At 39.1% G+C, this 20,986-nt stretch overlaps 1 protein-coding gene across 6 annotated transcripts in view; it reads left to right on the forward strand.

Moving 5' to 3' along the window:
• The window catches only part of LOC136858040 (diacylglycerol kinase theta), a 559,022-nt gene that overhangs the window by 437,536 nt on the left and 100,500 nt on the right, over window positions 1-20,986 (forward strand). For 5 of the 6 annotated variants that reach the window (XM_067137265.2, XM_067137270.2, XM_067137266.2 and 2 more), the window contains 3 exons: window positions 1,022-1,170; window positions 1,720-1,902; window positions 2,074-2,139. In XM_067137265.2, the coding sequence (XP_066993366.2) occupies window positions 1,022-1,170; window positions 1,720-1,902; window positions 2,074-2,139 (398 nt within the window). The remainder of the gene's footprint in view (window positions 1-1,021; window positions 1,171-1,719; window positions 1,903-2,073; window positions 2,140-20,986) is intronic. The other variant, XM_067137268.2, reaches the window with a different exon arrangement.

The following is a 20,986-nucleotide window of genomic DNA, read 5'->3' on the forward strand; positions in this document are numbered from 1 at the left end:
CACAAGACCTCAACTGCATGCGCAACTCGCTCGGTCACCCACAATAAATTGCGCTGCCCTCCTTTGGAATTTTTTTCAGTTCTCATATCAAGTTATCCACTTAATGTTTCCATTAATTTTGATATTTCCTGTGCTTTAAGGATATTATTTAGGTTTAGGGTCAGTGAAAGTTCTGAATTTTATACACAAACTTTCAAATATTCTGCAAACCAGTCTGAAAATTGTTCATAAAACATTGAAAAATGTCATATATAATAGTTAATATCTAACAGGAAAAACTGAGAACTGGAAAAGATCCTAAAGAATGCAGCACTATCTGTTCTGGGTGATTCCAACAAAAGAGTAGTGATGTTGCAAACTTTGGGCTACGAAGACTTGGGAGTAAGGAGACAGGCTGCTTGACTAAGTGGGATGTTCTGGGCTGTCATTGGAGAGATGGCGTGGAATGACATTAGCAGACGAATAAGCTTGAGTGGAGTTTTTTATTGTAGGAAAGATCATAATATGAAGATAAAATTGGAATTAAAGAGCACATTTTTCCCTTGTTTTGGGGTGAGGAACTCGCCTCCACCATTTATTTGTCCAAGTATTTCTGATACATCCTGTATCGTGTCATCTGACATGAATCATCAGTTCGCAGTAGTCGGGAGATGTAGCAAGAACCAAACAACGAGATGCGCAGTAGCTCGAGGCCATAGTGGGGAGGGGAGTGTTGATGGTCCTCTAGTGTGAAAACCACACGCTGAATGTATAGTAGCAATGGAAGCTGAATATAGCAGTTGTGTTACCAAGTTGGGTGGTAGAAAAGTTCTTCATTGCCAAAGAGAATTTTTTGTGCTCTCTGGTGTTAACACGATTCTATGCTACTAAGACATGTCCATAAGTTCACAAAACACACTTTGATAACCATGTAAAATTACTCTCTATAGTGTTCTAATCTTTGAATTATTACTTCTATTTTATAAAGTGCTCAAATGAGAAATTCAGATGATGAATAAGACAAGTGAGTATTATTTTTCAGGCTGTATGTGTTCCGTCACATCAAGAATTACAAGATCCTTGTATGTGGTGGTGATGGGACCATTGGTTGGGTACTCCAGTGCCTGGACAATGTGGGACAAGACAGCGAATGCTCCTCTCCTGCATGTGCCATAGTTCCTCTGGGAACGGGTGAGAACTTATACATGTTGAACCCCTTTGCCCCCTCTTTCTCTCTATACTTCACTGGTGCTTCTTTAGATTCCCATTTACTTTATTACATTTATTTAGTACATGATGTGTGAGATGGAGTGAGGATTAATAATTGCTCTGAAGTGTAAGTGAGGCACATATATACTTCGATACTGGTAACATACTGGTAACCTGAATAATGTATGATTTGGTTCTATTTGTGTGTAGTTTTAGCTCTTAAAATGAATCAGTAACCACAAAAAATTCATGTGAACTCGAGGGAGATAACAACTGTATTGTATCACCAAATTCAAGCTGAAGGAATTACTTATGATCGTGATGTTAAACCCCTTGAATCATCATTATATACAAGTGATAAATTTAATTAGGAATTATCCAAAGTGTCAAACATTTTTCCAATTTAGTATATGTTTAGAAATATCTCATCTTTCATTATTACAGACTTATTCAAATAAACCTTTCTAAGGTGATTAGATGAATAAGAACACTATGGCTCATGGTTATTACTGGAAACATTTCTTATTCTAGGAAATGATCTGGCTCGAGTGCTACGTTGGGGCCCAGGGTATACTGGGGGCGAAGACCCTCTCAATTTGCTTCGAGATGTGATTGATGCAGAAGAGATCCGCCTAGATCGGTGGACAGTTGTCTTCCATCCTGAGGACAAAGGAGATGACAAGAGTGCTCCTGTTGGTACTGGCAACTCCACAGGTGTGTTCTGTAGCTGTAGCCTGGAATGCTGCACACTCTCTCTTCTAGTTTATAGTGCATATTATGTTACGCAGACAAATTCCAATGAATTCATCTGCTTATTAAGCACAATCGCAGTTCTCTTAAGATATGTGCGTTATGAATACTGAATCAGATATTATCTCTCTGCAGATCATCTTCAAACAGAGAAAATTAAGGGTTTGCCTGCTAGAGGGAGTTGGAGGAGGGGGGTGTGTGGTATGTATATTTGGCTCTGAACGTCGGTGCCTAACTCAAGTTTATGTCGTTGTCTTCTTAACCCTCTCCTCCCCAGCCCTGATGCCCTTCGTCTTTTGTGTCAACCTGATGGTTCAGATCAGTCTTCAGATTAGAGTCGTCTGCCCTCATAACTCTCTTATTGAAATACCTCGCAGTTCGGACATTAAAGTTGCCGTTGCCTACTGTTTGAATGCCTGCTTGCTTACTCATGTGTTATTTGTTTTTGTTTGTTTGTTTGTTTGTTCGTTTGCTTGCTTGTTTGTTTGATTGATTGATTGATTGATTGTTTTCCCTGTGTTTGCTTTGTGTTGTACACCTGTAGTCTGAGTGTTTCAGTATGAGCTCTGCTGGGGAACTCTTGAACCAGGAGTGGCAATATTTGTGAAACATAGGAATTTCATTTGTAGAGAGGCTACGAGATCAACACATATATCCTATTTTGAACACTCACATATTGTAATTGTTGTCATACATCAGTTGCAAATTTTAGTAAGATGTTTTATTTTTAATATTCAGCAGACCAGTGGATGTAAAATAACCATAAAACATAAACAGAAAGGAAGGGAAATGTTAAATACTGCAAACATTTGTAAATGTCTTTCTGTCAGAGTTTTAATAGATCGTCTAAAATACAATAAGTACAGTATCTATCTTAGACTTACACAAGTTATAGACATTAAGTAGAAATTTTCTAGGTAGTTTTGGTGCATGGAAAATGTTTGACATGTCAACATTTTTCACAGTTTGTAACTCAAAATACTGACACATTAAATATCAGTGTACATGGCAATCAGCCCAGCAGAATGTACATGCTATAAAATTAATGTTGAACATGACACTACCCTAAAGACTGTTTTCATTAGAAACTATTGTACTTCTGGGTCTAGTTTTGCCTTCTTTGGCTGGGTCTAGTTTTGCCTTCTTTTGTATATACATACGGAATATATACTGAATATTCATTATTATATTCTTCTTAAGAGAAGTTTACTCTAAGGAAAATAGCTAATAAACATAAAATTTGTGAAGTACCATACCAAAAAACTCTAAATTACAAGAATATCAGAAGGAGGTTATAGTGCTAATTACCAGTATGTTAATGTTATTGGGATGTTGTTTCACCATCAATATATTCCTCCATGAGGCAATGAATATGGTTTAATGTCGCCTCTCAAGTTACTTACGCATTCTACATGCAAATCCACATGCATATTACACCTTATGTACTGGAATTCATATGTATGTACTGAGCATTGCTATCCTCGCCATCATAATAGAACAGTAGGACTCCTTTAAGATAGTTGTGTGCAATCACTTGAAAGAGATTTTTATAGAAAAGCTTTCTTCACCTCTGGGTTTCTAATTGCATGGCTATGAAACATGAGATTAAAATATTCTACTTATCTTGGATTCTAATTAATAATTTCTGAAGTAAAACTAGCAAAACAGTCTGATAAGGGGGTTAGCAGTATGTTGTTTTAATTAAGCTTGTAAAACTTAATTTAAACTTTCCAAAATGATTAGCAATGTTAGACTCTCTTCTGAGGGCTCAAACCATTGCTCTTTGCTGAATGTCAAGAATTTTAATATGTTTCTTGGTTTTGTAATTGGAATGGGTGTAATTAGTTTGCTGGGAATCACTGGAGGATTGGGATGTTACGGAACAGCACTTAAAGAAGTTCATCTGGTGTTTTCTAGTGTTTGAACATTGACTTGAACCATGCCTCGTAGTTCACTACTTCACAGTATACAATATGTAGTAGCATAGCTCTTGACCCAGAACATGTTATTTCACTACCATCCTGGTTTAAATCCCAGTTAGCATGTTCTGTGTTATCACAAGATATCATTTACTGGAAAAATACCCTCCCTTCCTGAAATAATGTAAAACATGAGTAGAGTTATAAAATTATTTATAACATTTATCAACTATGAATATTGAATTTTCACGACCACATTGTAGTTGAAACCGACTTTTAACCTATTAGGTCGTATTACATACATTTAGTACGTGTTGAAGAGATGTTAAGTACAGAACAAAAATGGCCAACCGGACACCAGTAGGATGCGAACCCACAACCTCCCAATTTTGCGTCGGTGCCAGACCTGTGGCTTAGATCCTTTCCAACAGAACAAAGATGGAATAGGCCACCATAACTCAACTGGTAGAGCAACCGACACAAAATCGGGAGGTTGTGGGTTCAGATCCCACTGGTGTCCGGTTGGCCATTTTTGTTCTGTACTTAACATCTCTTCAACACGTACTAATGTACATAACACAACCTAATAGGTTGAAAGTCTGTTTCAATTTATCAACTATATTATGTATACAGTATGTAATATTTGGATTTTCTGAAAGCCTGATGTTATGAAACATGGCAAAGGTTAACTATAATGCTGTGAATTAAATTAATCTCTAATTTATGTTGTTATTCCACACCGTTGCTTATTTTTGAAGAGAAGGAAAATGTGTGGTAATATTTAAAATGACAGTGGCTCTTGTTAAGGTATTTAAATCCAGGAAGGACTTGCGGTACCATATGGTACCAGCACGTACTACTACCGATTTTATACTAATTGTCAAAAAAGGGTACCATAATTATGGCAGCATTGCACATCGAATGATAGATAGACTTTTTAAGAATAATTCAGTACCGGTACAGTTAACACGTCGGAATTGGCGTGATCTTTGAATGACACGATGATGACTGTTCGTCTGAGGTAAGTAGTATTATTGACTGAACAAGAAAGGGTACACAAACTTTGCAACACATGAAATGTTTTCATAATAGATGAAAGGAATGTTGAGTGTGCCAACGAATACTATAACTTCCCATTAGCTTGATCTGGGAGGAGTGCTTCTTTGCAGAGGAGTAAAATCCCATGAGTGGAACAAAAAGTCAGTTAATGAAGTTGACTCCACAGACCAATCTTTTGCTTGTTTCCTAAATGCAATTTCAGGTTTTTTCATTCAGATAAAATACCACATGGAGTCACATTCAATAATTATATAACTCAAATATATTACCAAACATCACAAAATAAGAGACTGCAGTACTGTATAGTACCAGGCTATCAACCCATAGAGCCAATTTACATGTAAATAGCTTTTCTGGACTTCCGTTCAATGAATATCTTTAGATGTCATAGAATGAACTGGACATGGATGTGCACACTGGAAGGAAATTTTCCTTTAGGAATTGTTTTTTGCTTGAAAATTACATAGGGAGGAAGTTTTTGCCCATCAACAGTAATGGCCAGTTTAACTGTGCAGCATAGTTTCTCTGCCCCAGCTGCTCCCTTTTCAGTAATTTTAGTGTTTCTTGTTTCTTGGCAAAGAAAATTGGAGTTTGATGTGCATTTCCAATTTGCGATAGCCACTTCCTAATTACAAATGTATGAAACTGCACGATTTTTTCATTGTGGTCCTTCGGAAGTCGCTTGCATAGAGATGTCCTTCTTTGAAGAGTAAGATTGTTCCTTTTCAGAAACTGCTTGATGTAAAATCAGGAATCTTTAAGGTTGTTGCTACTTCTACAGCTTTTAACTGGAACATCTCATGGGAAACTGAAAAGCCATCATTTCTCAATTGATTTACATAAGAAACAACTTCCTTTTCAATTTCTGGATGCTTTCCGGTTTGTGGCCCCCGAAATGATAAAGTTGTTTTCTTGGTACACTGTAATTCTTCTTTCTGCTTCCGCCAGTAACACACGTGTGTGCTGCGGAAAATTCACGAGATGTAGCACTTTTGCCGTTCTTTTTGGCAAAGTCTGTTACAGACATTTTAAATTGTGCATCGTAACTACTGTTTTTCTTTCCCATCATATCACTAACAAACACTTTGCACAATAATTCACACATAAGAACACTGTTGAAACCAATTACTGTATGTGTGTGAGTCACAATTGATAACAAGGGTGAGTTGATAACAACACAGACCCAGGATGATCTCCAGACTGAATCCTTACTGCTAGCAGTCACAAGTGTGTTCTAGGCCCGGGCGCTAGAATGTTGAGTAATCAGTCACTTCCTCCTCTCCTAGCATGGGAAGCATGAACTGGAATTTTCAAACTAGTTCCCAATTTCCGTACATCGGCATGAATCATGAAGACGAGATAGGTTCGTGGTTCGCAACTAGTGGAAACCTTAGATAAAACAGGGGGATGTGTGATTTTCTTTTTCCAAATTTTTGTTCTAAAAATAAGGGGGGAAAATTATGCGTGTAAATACGGTACATAATCTCTCTCTGTAAATCAGTAGAAGAGCCTTCAGATCCCAAATTCAGGGGTTCAAACCTGGCAGATATAGTCAGATTTTTGAAGGGTGCAAAAGTAGTACATTTGGCTCTCCATGTCATATGGCGTCAGCATGTAAGAGATCTCTGTTGAGACTTTTGATGTTTACCCAACAAAATTAATTAAAAGCTCGGCCATAGATTGCCCAGCAGAAATCCATCTCTCTGCCATCTGGTGGATAAAACAAAATGTTGAAATTGAGATACAGCATAAATGGTGTCATATCAAAATACCTAGGGGCCTCAGGGACTCTTAACTTGAGAGCGTGCTTTGGCGACCATGGGGTCCTTAGTTGAGTCCTGGCATTGCTTCCACTTACTTGTGTCAGGCTCTATCCTGTCCACTCTTGTTCTTTTCCGACCCCAATGGTATTAGAGCATTCAAGGCCTAGGGAGTCTTACATTTTCACATTCTTCATACCCTTGTCTTTCTTTGGCCAATACCTTCATTTTTTGAAGTGTCGGACCTCTTCAATTTTTCTCTGATTAGTGTTAGTAGAGAATGGTTGCCTAGTTGTACTGCCTCTTAAAACAATAACCACCACCACCACCACCACCACCACCACCACCACCACCACCACCACCACCACTATCAATAAGGTGTTTAGTTCATGTTGAATAAACCCCAAGTTTGAAGTTTCCTTCAGCAAATTGTAGTAACACTTACTTATAAAAAAGAAGTACCTGATTTTTAAATATAATTGTATGTTTTATTTAAACTCTTCAGTGGCACACCCGATAAACTTTCGGGTAATACCAATATCAATGGTCCGTTATTGGACATTATAAATTTTCCAGCTAACTCATTCCTGGTTGCCAGCGTTTCACTCTCGTGTTCTAGGTTGGGCTCATCAGTTGGTACCTAGCACACCTACCAAGACGCTGGCTAGTGCATACCATGGAGGCCAGTGCGTAGGCTACTTGGAGCCACTGGCAGTGCCAATGCACTATGAGAGACTTGGTCTCTTTACCAAAAATTGATGCCTGCTTGGCTATCATTATAAACTGTTACGAATATTGGTATTATAAATTTACTAATTTGGAACAAATATTTCAGATTCCCTATGGGAATCAACATCTATATCAAACTTTCAGGTGGCGTGCACTTGTCTATGATGTGACTGCCCAAGAAAATCTCATTTAGCTACAGTGGTCATTTCGTGACCACCGAATATTTTTTCGGGTATTGTTATCGCTTTGGAAAATCTTTTCCAGCATTCTTAATAGATGGAAAGAAGGTTTCCAGCTGCATTCCTGAAGTCTTTAGCCTAAAAATGTGTCATAAATTTTTTTAATAACTATGGATGCATAATTATGTAAGCATAATTTCTCCTTAATAACTGCCACTAAGTCCTTGCTTGTTATAAGTATATAATTTCCTTTGAAAAACCTGCTTGTTTTGCCATAAGAACTCTGGGAGAACTTACCACTCTTTGAAATTTCCGTAAAGGTCAACTATTCATTATACTCCCTAATTTTATGCAGTCGGATTTAAGTCTAGGCCCTGTAACTTGTTAAACCTCGGTGTTATGCAGTCTTGCCAACTTATTACTGAAACAATTTTGTCATACATTTTACTCAGTTAATACCACTTCATTGCAGTTATCCATCCTTTTTATGAATTTATAGGTCAGTAGGATATGGTTTCTTGTCTGGGAGAGTCACTGAAACTTTCCATATGTTCATGAAAAAGGTATGATTGAACTGAATAGAGCTGTAATGAATTCTTTCAGTACAAAATTGTACATAGATTGTTGCCTTAGGAGAGCTCAAACAACAGTTGAATATAATAATAATAATAATAATAATAATAATAATAATAATAATGTTATTTGCTTTATGCCTGTCCTAAATTATTAACCGATGCCAGGATGTCAGAATAGTGCCCCACAGGAGTTCTTTATCGTACCAGAAGCGAACATCATGGAGTTGATACCTTTAAAACACAGGCCATTGACCTGAGCCAGATGTGAACGTGCAAACTTGGCCTCAGAAACGACGACTAACCAACTGAGCCACTCTCCGGGCTGAGTGGCTCAGGCGGTTGAGGCGCTGGCCTTCTGACCTGAACTTGGCAGGTTCGATCCTGGCTCAGTCCAGTGGTATTTGAAGGTGCTCAAATACGTCAGCCTCATTTTGGTAGATTTATTGGCACATAAAAGTACTCATGCAGGACAAAATTCTGACACCTCAGCAGCTCCAAAAACCATACAAGTAGTTAGTGGGACGTAAAGCAAATAACATTATTATTATTATTATCATTATTATTATTATTATTATTATTATTATTATTAATAATAACAACTGAGCCACTCAGGTTGCCAGTTAGCTTGATGGATAAGATTTATCATGTACTAATAAAAAACCCAGAACACCCTTTATGAATTCCAGCTAAAAACTGAGAATAACACAACACCAGCAGCCAGATTTAAACAGCTTGATCTTCCACCTAGTTATGTAAAAACGGCATCACTCAGTGACTGATACCCTGTCGCACTCCTTTGGGGCGATGATACATCATTGATTATGAAATAGTACTGGAATTAAATTGACAGGGAAGACTGGAGATCATGGGGAAAAAACTCTGTCCCACATCCGCTTTGTCTGGCACAAATTTCACATGCACCGGCCGAGATTTGAAACTGGGATGCAGTGTCGAATGGCCAATGTCTAACCATCTGATCAAATTCTTAACCTACACATAGTGAAGATTTTCTTCTTCTTCTTCTTCTTCTTCTTCTTCTTCTTCTTCTTCTTCTTCTTCTTCTTCTTCTTCTTCTTCTTCTTCTTCTTCTTCTTCTCCCTCCCACACACACACCTAGTCATTCTCCATTGAACCCTGCATTCAAATCTTAGTAGGACCATATGACATCTATGTAGAACTGTACTTGACAGATAATGCATTAGCATATGTTGTTCTCAAACATACTTCCACTTCGGGGCTGATTATTAAAATGATCTTTATCCTTTAAAACAAACAGCAATCAATCAGTCAATGACTTCCACACTTATTAGGTAGGTTTCATAGTACTACTCGTCCAAATATCCCAATCTTTTATGTGAGGTTGAAACAACAACAATAATAGCAGTTTCTTTACGTAGGAATTTTCCAAGACAACAGTGCTATTCTCATATCAGCTGATACCTTCCCTCCTCACCTCTGCCAACAGGGACAAAGTCAGACTTGAACTATGCAACAGCTTTCCCTCATCAACCATGCCTTGCCCCAATCCATTGTAGCTACTGCAAATGTACAGTAGATTGCTATTGTTGGCTAAAGGGTTACTGAAAACCTAGAAGCATCAACTTTTTATAACTTAATTTTAAATTTAAGAACAGACCAAAATGTTTAGGGGACAATTTTCTTAGAATGACCTAATCTACCACCAGTTCAATGGACTTAATTTATTTCAATTACACCTTGTATATTGCAAACAATGAGACTAATATTATTTTTTGTAATACAAGAAAGTGAAAGTGGTTATTTCATTATTGGTGCAGAATAATAATAATAATAATAATAATAATAATAATAATAATACAGGAAAGACGTGGACGGAGGAAAGAAAAGAGCAACACCGGCAACGAATGAAGAGAAGACAGCTGATATAACATGGTCCTTAGTAGGCTGATAAAACAAAGAAGGCAATAATAATAATAATAATAATAATAATAATAATAATAATAATAATAGTAATTTTTTTTTTCCCCGAGGGAAGTGTGGGAAATCTTTCATTAGACACTTGTGAGGGTCCGTACTCCACAAGCATGTGAGATCCCTATTCACTAAAACTCACACACCCTTTTCTCACGACGTATATCTCTGCCCCGGAACTGCTCTCGCATTACTTCAGGGCGGTGTCGTGCTAATTTCTCAGGTTTCTTCCTTTATTTCTCCTTGCTGCCGTTCATGAGCATTCATATCTCCGTTTTTCTGATGCAGGATGCCTTCTACATATACTGCTATCTGATCCTAAGATTCTTGGTTTCATAGCATCACCTGCACAATAGTTTCTGGCGTCAACACTCCTTGCTCAGTACATAAACATCTCTGAGCTGACCAATGATAGCATACGAAAAATGTGTGAAATACATCGTCTATATCATTGCAATAAATACACGCCAAGTCGCTCACTCTACTTACTCTATGTAGAAATTTCTGGAAGTATCCGTGACCTGTCAATAGTTGTGTAATGTAAAAGTTAACCTCGCCATGAGCTCGGTCAACTCAATCAGCTAGGCGTGGTATCAGCCGCTTAGTCCATTTTCCTCGAGGATTTTCCTCCCATCTTTGCTGCCACCACTCCATTCGTTGCCTATAAGCTAGCTCCTTAGCGCGCTTCTTTCCGAGCTCTCCTTGAGTTCGCCAGACTTCCTGCTTCTCTAAGGCAAGTAAATCAATCGGTGCTACCGCTGCTATCGTAAGGACCGCAGGTTCGGATACTGTGCAATATGTGCTTGTAATACGCAAAGCTGATCTCCGCTGTACCGCAGCTATCCTTCGCCGGTATTTTTCAAACTTCAGAGATTCAGCCCAGACTTCAGAACCATATAGAAGTGTCGGGTGAACTATCGACATCAGAAGTCATCGTTTGCTAGACTTCAGACCTTTAACATTGCTCATTAATCTACCCAGCACAATCGTTGTTTTCACTGCCTTATCTGTCTCTCGTTTGATATGATCCCAAAAAGTACGTATGGTATTAAGTGTCACTCCAAGGTACTTTATACTTCTAGATGTTTCAATTTCTGTTTGTCCAATATAGATTGGAATGGCAGTCATGATCCTTTTTCTTGTCAAGAGAACAATCTCTGTTTTATGATCTGCCAGCTGTAATCTGTGATTCGTCATCCAATCTTTCACCCGTCGCATTACTTGATTTGGCTTAAACTGAGCCAACTCCAAATTTCGAGCAACTATCAAAACAGCTATATCATCAGCATAGCCCACTAGCATTGTGTCTTCCGGCATCTCTAACCTCAACAATCCATCACACACTATGTTCCACAGATTTGGGCCAAGGATGGATCCTTATGCTGCACCAGCTGTGAGCCGTTTTACTCTCTGCCCATCTTCTGTGTGATATACTAGAGTACGATCTTTCAAATAATTTCTCATTATGTGCATGAGATACTCCGGAAGTTTGAAAGTATTTTGAAGTGCTTCCAGTATGTCATTCCAACTTATCGAGTTGAAAGCGTTCTTAACATCCAGGGTCACAATGAGTGTCACTTTTTGAGAGTGATGATTACCCATTTGTGCCCTTTTAGCTGTATTCAACACTTCCCATACTGCATCAATTATTGAATGCCCTCCTTGAAAACCATGTTGACGATCAGAGAGGTCCCCCCCCCAACTAGTTGAAATGCTGAAAGTATTCTTGGCTGCAAAAGTTTCTCTAATCCTTTACCAGCAGTATCCAGCATACATAAAGGCCTATAGCCCCCAGATTTTCCTTTGCTTATTAAAACTAGCCAAGCTGTTTTCCAGCGAACACTGAACACCCCCGATAGCAGGCAGCTGTTGTACATTTTCAGCAGTAGTTGTGGACAGAAATCTGCTATCAGCTTTAATATCTCTGCTGGAATACTATCTGGTCCTGGGGACTTTTTATTTCTAAGGGACCTAATCACTCTCGTCAATTCTTCTTGTGTAAAAAGTGGCACATCATTTATGAAGTCATCATCATCATCATCATCATCAGCAGCAGCAGCAGCAGCAGCAGACCTCTCAGGATGATCTGGGAATAATGTATCCACAATATCCTTCATTGCATTTGAGTCCATGATCGAGTTCGAGAAACTTCCAAGTTTCTTCATAACGATCTTGTATCCTAAACCCCATGGATCGTCATCCATTTCTTTAGCCATTTTCCACCATTTGTCGACTTTACTCTTTTTGATAGCATTTCTCAATTCTTTCTTCGCCGACTTATACTCAGCTGTGAGTGAGGTGTCTTCTTGGCTGACTCGTGCCCTCTGTGCCTTCCATCTAAGTTGCAGACGTCTTCTCTGGTCAGCAGTATCTTTGGTCCACCAGTACGCTGAATGCTTCTTGTTTCGTAATGTATTACGAGTCATGGAAAGATCACATGCTCTCCGAATAAGCTGCATGGTGAGCTCAACATATTTCTCAGCTGCTTCTTTCCCTTTATAAAAACATATTTGTTCTTTTATACTATCCATTTCATTTCTTAAGATAGCAAGAAATTTTTCTTTGTCCGTACTTTCTATATTCCACCGTGTTGGTTTATACGATGTAATATTAATCTGTGAAGTTTCAGGAAGAATACAAAAAGTAATGTACTGGTGATCACTTTCCCATGTATTCTTCAATCACCTGCCAGTCGTTGATATTCGACACGATGTCCTCAGATACAAAAGTCACGTTCGGTATGGTTCCTCTACAGTCCGGTCGTCGAAAGGTTGGCACATTTCCAATATTAGTGACCGTCAAACCCAGCCTAGAGGCCATCTCCATAGTTTGGCGCCCTCTAGAGTCATACTGTAGCATACCCCATTCTAGTGCTTGGCATTGAAATCACCAGCCACGATTAAACCGTTGTCAAAACCTTGTAATACGTCCTCTAGGCTATCCAGCTTAGCCTGAAATTCAAATACTGACTCATTTGGCGTAAAGTAACAGCTCACTAAAGTATATCTACCAGTGTGGACCCAAACAAAACCATCTCCACATCCTTGGTTTTATACTGGGCATCTACCAAAATCTGGTATCCAAATTGCAGCTGTCCCACAATTATCCACGAACCATCCTGGGTGGTCTCATTCTTGATAAGGTTCACTGAGAAGAAATACGTCTACTCCTTTCTCAAAGGTCATCTGTGTCAAAAGATCATTGGCAGTTCTACTCCTGTGCATATTTACTTGAATAACCTTCATCATTTACTGCTAGTTTTAGCCTTTTTGAGAGCTTCACGAAACGCTGTGCAGGCTTTTGAGCCAAGTACATGACTTCGATTAGCTTCATCGACGTTAATGTCTGTGCAAATTATGCATCTCGGATTTGCTTTGCAACCTACCGCCCTATGCCCAGCTTCTCCGCACTTAAAACAAATTTTGCTTCTATCTGCATCTTTGCAGTTTTGTGCAAGGTGTCCATACGAAAGACATCTAAAGCAGCGAGATACCACGATCCTTTTTCGGATTCTACAAACCAACCATCCTATTTTAATTTTACCCATTTCTAAAAGTTTCTGGGCCTCCTTATCTTCTATCTCAATGATAGCAAGTTTTTGCCCTCTGCTGTTCGGATTATTAATTGAGACTTTCAGTTCTCCTTCGAAATTCTGAAGATCCTGTCTTACTGCTTCCTCTACATCGAAAGCAGTGGTGATACTGTCCATGTCCCGAATTTCCAAGGTAGTGCGGGGAGTTAATGTCTTCACATCACCATCCGTTCCAAGGACATCCCTTAAAGATTTATTAAAATTGTCCCTGTTCTTGTTTTGTGTGTCTTTATTAAAAGCGAGAAGAATCGCCCCGGTCTGAGTTTTACGAATAGATCGAATACTCACACCGCTGTCTTCCGGTTTTATTTTACTCCGAATATCCTTCAAAACATCTGCAAAAGTCTTGCCGTTTGTTGGTTTGGTAAGGACAACATCAGAACGATCCCTTGATTTTAAATGGGTCCGTTTATCTTGTTTCTTCCCACTATCAATGACCTCCATTCTGCCAGAATCTACCTTATATGTTAAAGGTTGGATATCTTTATCCTCCTTCATTTCCTTCTTCTTGTTTTTTCTTATAGGAAATCTCGACCCATTTCTCCTTATCTTTCTCCTCCCCATTCGTCACTAACGGTGTTGTAGGCAATTCATTTATCTCTACGGTTGTTTGTTCCTGTTTTAGATTTTCCCTAGCTCTCTTCCAGGATGTCCTGCATGCTGCTCCAGCATCGAGAGCTTCCTCCAATTTTTGTAATCCATTCTGGATTTCCATCTTAAGGTTCTTAAGCAGAATGGCTAGAATGCTTTTCACCAGTGCCTAATAATAATAATAATAATAATAATAATAATAATAATAATAATAATAATAATAATAATAATTATTATTATTATTATTGAAAAATTACAAGAGGAATCAGCTGGGATGTCGTCTTGAGAGAAGAGTGGTACATGGACAGACAGAAGTGGAGAGTGCTCGTAAACCACACCCGGGCAACTGGAGTGGAAAACTGATGATGATGATGATGATGATGATGACATGAAATTGCCATCAAAACAGGACTTCAAATCTCGTATGAGGAAACTCAGTACATGGAAGGAGCTTCACGATGCTTAGTTGGACAACCTATGATAACTATATTTGGCAAAATCATTCAGGTGAACCAATTCAAGTATTTGGGAGAAATTATTCATCCCTCTGATTTAAACCGTGAAGCAAATAAAGAAGGAATTTCCAAATTACTGAAAGCTTACAGGATCACTTGGAACAGGTACAGTAAAAGATCAACATCTTGGAAAGCAAAACTTAGACACTATAATACAGTAATCAAACCTGAAGCATTATATGCTTCCGAAACCTTAATCATTGGTATTGGGTCTCTAACCAAAGACATAGAGGAACAGGTAAGGAAAATTTTAAGAACAATTTTTGGCCCAGTTTGTATAGAGGGAATATGGAGGAAAAAATCATCCCAGAAAATATGTCATTCTGAAAAAATATCTCACACTTTTCAGAAAGGACGATTGAAATTTTATGGACACCTTATCAGAATGAACAGTAATAGACTAACTAAAAGAATTCTCAACCTGGCCCTTTCATCTAAAACCAAGCACAGCTGGCTTTGTGAAATTGATACACAGATCTCTAGGAAATCAATATCTCGGAAGACATTGTACATGACAGATGTAAATTCAGAACCAAATTCAACAATCACAGTGTGAAGACAAACCCAACACCAGAGCCACTATTACTTGGACAGAAGAACTAAGGAAGAAGTTCAGCGAGAGGATGAAGAATTTTGGGAGAAAAAGAAGGCCAACACATCATCTAAGCTGGTTCAATCCATGTCCTAAGTAGGGGATAGTGATGTAATTTTTTTCCCCTCCTTATCCATATGCAGCCAGGTTGGGGCAAATCCAGGCCTGTAATAACTCAACTTGGATCCCAAATATTTCAGTAAGGCCAAAATTTTGTGTCCTTGGTTCTCATATCGTACGTCTCGTTATGCTACAAAAGCTTAAACATAACTCCCTATTCCTCTCATTTGACGTAACTGTAAAATCTAGTCATCTTAGCCCTTGTATGATCTCCAGTATTGAGAAGAGTGCAAGAGTACAAGAAAAATGTAATTGGGCTGATTTACAGTTACCTAAGAAATATTTTATACAAATTACTTTTTTCAACAAGTAATCAGTAAAATTACAATTACTTTACAGAATGTTTGTATTTACAGAATAGTTTCTTTCTTAACTCTTGTAGATTTGTGTTGTTTTTTAATTTGTATTTCCATAAAGGAGGTTAAAGAATGGATAAAGACTGTAGGTGCAGGGACTGTGGGTATGAGCAGGCATTAAGTTATATACACTGCCAAAAAAAAAAAAAAAAAGTGCTACATCCGCAAGGACTGTGTTTAGTGGCACCAGGGTAAATATGTGTATAATGAGGGGTTGTTGAGTTTGTGATTCATTGTCATGGGCAGCGACAATCAGATGGCGCTCAGGAGTCCTGTCCGTGGCCACTCCGTTTTGACTCTGCAGGCAGTAACTGTGCTAAGGTTAGAGGGGAACAGTGTTTGCAACATTTATTCTAGGGTACAACCATGCCCTGCCGATGAATACGTGCTCCTGTTGAAAAACTGCAGTCATTTGAAAGGGATCTCATTGTGAGCCTTCAGGAAGCTGGATGGACGTATCAACAGATTGCTGCACATGTTGGGCATAATGTATCGATGGTGTGTCATTGTTTTCAGTAGAGGTCTGTGGAACATTCTCACACCCATAGACAGGCTCCGGACTTCCGCATAGTATGAACGCACATCAAGATCGACACATTGTGCGTGCAGTGGTGGTTTAATTTAATTTTGTGTGGCTATTTCTAGCCGAGTGCAGCCCTTGTAAGGCAGACTCTCCGATGAAAGTGGGTGGCATCTGCCATGTGTAGGTAATTGCGCGTTATTGTGGTGGAGGATAGTGTTATGTGTAGTGTATCAGTCACAGGGATGTTGGGGACAGCACAAACACCCAGTCTGTGGGCCATTGGAATTAACGAATGACAGTTAAAATCCTCGACCCGGCCAGAAATTGAACCCGGGACCGTCTGAACCAACGGCCAGTACACGGACCGTTCAGCCAACGAGTCGGATGCAGCGGTAGCTGACCAAACATCATCCAGGAACAAAATCCGGTCACATGTTGCACTTGCTGTGTCACCAAAGACCATTGGGAACTGTCTGTTTGCAGAAGAATTATAATCACATGTGTCTCTGGCCAGGCTACCACAGACACCATGACACCGCCAAGCATGGCTACTCTTGTGTCGTAAAAGAGTTGACTAGAGAGGGGAATGGCACTCTCTTGTCTTCGGCGACAAGAGTAGGTTCTTTCTGTATGCAAGTAATTGATATACATAGGTACGGCGTAGACCTGGTGAGCGGCCCATTCCAGAGTTCATTCGCCCACGACATCCAGGTTCCACTCCAGGCTTCATGATGCAGGGGGCCATCAGTTACAACTCGCAGTCACAGCTGATGTTTCTGCAGGGTAACGTAACCATTGCCCACTACATTGCACAGGTTGTTATCCTGTACTACTGCCATTTCTTTAACAGGAGGGCAATGTACTTTTTCAGCAGGTCAATGCACATCCACATACAGCTGCTGCGACACAACATGCTCCATTGTGTACAACAACTGCCCTGACCGGCAAGATCACAGGATCTCTTGCCAATTGAATACGCATGGAACATGATGAAGTGGGAACTTTCATGTTCTTCAAAGCCTGAAAGAACCATTGCCGAATTGCATCAAAAGTTGCAAGATGCTTGGGATAATCTATCGCAGGATGGCATTTAGCACCTTATGATTGTTATGATCGTTTGCATGCCTGCATTGCTACCAGAGTGGGGTACACTGTGTATTGATACGACTACTTGGGCAACCTTTTACTGTGACCTGTGATTTATTTGGTCTGAAATTGTAATTATATACTCCTGCAATGATGAACTACCTGTCATATCACATGTGAATAAAATGACCTTGTCCTTGAGGATGTTGCATGTTTTTTTTTTTTTTTTTTTCCCGGGAGTGTTTTTACATCCTTAATGAATTTCAAACGCACTTCCTCTCCAAACATAGTCCAATAACTATGCTACGCTTCACTCAGTAACTATAAGAATGCCCTTTTAGCTGTGCTACTGTATGCTCTTCAAAAGCACTTATTTTATTTACCGGCCGAGTTGGCCATGTGATTAGGAGCGCGGAGCTGTGAGCTCGCATCTGGAAGATAGTGGGTTCGAACCCCACTGTCGGCAGCCCTGACAATGGTTTTCTGTGGTTTCCCATTTTCACACCAGGCAAATGCTGGGGCTGTACCTTAATTAAGGCGACGGCTGCTTCCTTCCCATTTCTAAGCCTTTCCTCACCCATCGTTGCCATAAGACCTATCTGTGTTGGTGCGACATAAAGCAAATAGCAAAAAAAAAAAAATTATTTACAGTTCATTAACAATTTTTCTCCATACAAATCATACACGTCTATGCTCCAACCAATACTTCTGACAAAGAGGAAGTGGAACAGCTGTATGAAGATATCACCAAAGCGAAAAAAGACACAACTCTATCATCATATGAGACTTCAATGCAAAAGTGGGTCAAAAGGAAATCGGAGACCCAGAGAACATTGGTACATATGGGCTAGGCGATCAAAAGGAAAGAGGAGAAAGATTGCTAGAATATCTCACAGCCGAAAATCTCTATTGCATAAGTACTTTCTTTAAAAAGCCCATCCAATGAAAATGGACATGGAAGAGCCCCAATGGACAAACCAAGAATGAAATAGATTTTATCCTGACTAACAAGAAGAAATATTGTACAGATGTTACTGTTCTCAACAGATTTGATACAGGAAGCAACCATAGGCTAGTTCGAACAACCTTCACATTTGATCTCAAACTTGAACGGTCCAAAATGACAAGAGGGTACACTTTTCCAAGAGTAGAGGACTTAGAAAAACATCAATCATCATTTCAACAAATATTGAATTTCCACGACCGCATTGTAATCGAAACTGACTTTCAACCTATTAGGTCGTGTTACATACATTTAGTACGTGTTACATACATTTAGTACGTGTTGAAGAGATGTCAAGTACAGAACAAAAATGGCCAACCAGACACCAGTGGGATCTGAACCCACAACCTCCCTTTCCAACAGAACAAATATGGCCTAGGCCGCCATAGCTCAATTGGTAGAGCAACCGATGCGAAATCGGGAGGTTGTGGGTTCGGATCCCACTGATGTCTGGTTGGCCATTTTTGTTCTGTACTTGACATCTCTTCAACACATACTAAATGTACGTAACACGACCTAATAGGTTGAAAGTCGGTTTCGATTTCAACAAGCTCTTACCAAAAAAATTAACCCAACAGAAGATTTGAAATACTTGGATGTGAACAAACTAAATGAGAAAATTGCAGTCAGTATTCAAAATGCAGCAAAGGAGATCCCATTGAAGAAAACTAATAAGAGGAGCCGACTTTCACTTAATACCATACAGTTCATTAAGGACAGGAAGACAATGGACAGGGATACAGCAGAATACAAAAATCTTAACAAGACCATTCACTAGGAAATAAGAAAAGATCAACATGATCATGCAGACAATTGAAGAAAATAAAAACATAAAGATTTTAAAGAACAATATGTCTACAGGAAGACCAAATATTACAAAACTAGAACCAAAATGGAGAAATAGTCACAGATAGGCAAAACATTACTGAAGTTGTTAGAGATTTCTACTACAAGCAGTATATATCAACCCTTAATAAACCACCCCGTGATGAACAACTAGCCCAGAATTATACACATGAAGTAACACCGGAAGTAACTACTGCTGAGATTGAAAATGCACTTAAACAACTAAGGAATAAAAAATCCCCTGGGGAGGATAAAATAACAAATGAAATGCTGAAATTAGGTGGAAGAGATCTGCTAGAAGCCGTGAGAATACTCATCAATAAGTGTATTAACTCTGGAAGAATACCAGAAAATTGGAAAAATGTTGAAGTGATGCTTCTCTTCAAGAAAGTTGATAAGGAAAATTTAGAGAACTATCGTCCTGTGAGTTTGTTATCACAACTTACGAGCTCCTGACTAAAATTGTAACCAACCGCCTCACAAGAGAACTGGATTTTTATCAACCTGCCGAGCAAGCGGGATTTCGTAAAGGTTTCTCAACTGTTGAACACATCCAGACTATTCGTCTTCTTCTTGAGAAAACTACTGAGTACAACATCAAGATTCATCTGGCCTTCATTGTTTATAAAAAAGCTTTTGACTCAGTGGAGATTTGGGCAATCATGAAGGCACTTCAAAATGCCATGATAAACTCAAGATATATAAAGCTCCTGGAAAACATTTATGATCAAGCAACAATGGTAGTCAGAGTGAACGAAGACCTCATCACCAATAAAATCCCAGTTGGCAAAGGAGTTCGACAAGGCGACACAATCTCTCCAAAGCTGTTTACCCTTGCCTTGGAAGATGTATTCAAAACCCTTCATTGAGATAATAAAGGAATAAAAATCAACGGGTTGTATTTGAACCACCTGCATTTTGCTGATGACATTGTGCTCATAAGTGAAAATCTAGATGAGCTAGAAAGCATGATCCAAGAATTAAAAACTGCCTCTGCTAAGATTGATTTGGAAATGAACATTAATAAAACAAAAATACTAAGTCCAGACAGTCAACCACTTAAAATGGGGGAACCAATATATAGAAGCTGTCGATGAGTACATCTATCTTGGACACAAGATAAAACTTGGAAAAGACAACCAACGTGCAGAAATTCCTCGCAGAATAGGTATGAGTTGGACAGCATTCCGAAAACTAAGATTCATCCTCACCAACAAGGATGTTCCAATTAACCTGAAGACCAAGGTTTATAATATGTGCGTGCTGCCAGTTGCTACTTACGGTCTGGAAAGGATGACTCTGACGAAGGAAAGTGCTCGCAAGCTTCAGCAAACACAACGAGCCATGGAGTGACAGATGCTAGGGATCAGCCTTCGGGATAAGATCCGTTCAGAGGACATCAGGAGAAGAACTAATTTAACAGACATCCTAGAGAGAGTAGCAAGACTAAAATGGCAATGGGTAGGACATGTAGCTCGATAAGACTACAACAGGTGGACCTCTAGGATTGTTCACTGAAGACCATGGGAACATAAGAGAGGCATTGGAAGACCCCAGAAGAGATGGCTCGACGACATAAAGCTGTTCTGGATCACGCTGGTTCCAAGTTTTTCAAGACCGAAGACGATGGAAGCATATGGAAGAGGCCTATAT

The sequence above is a fragment of the Anabrus simplex genome, chromosome 1 (genome assembly GCF_040414725.1).
Source record: "Anabrus simplex isolate iqAnaSimp1 chromosome 1, ASM4041472v1, whole genome shotgun sequence".
Taxonomy (NCBI): Eukaryota; Metazoa; Arthropoda; class Insecta; order Orthoptera; family Tettigoniidae; genus Anabrus; species Anabrus simplex.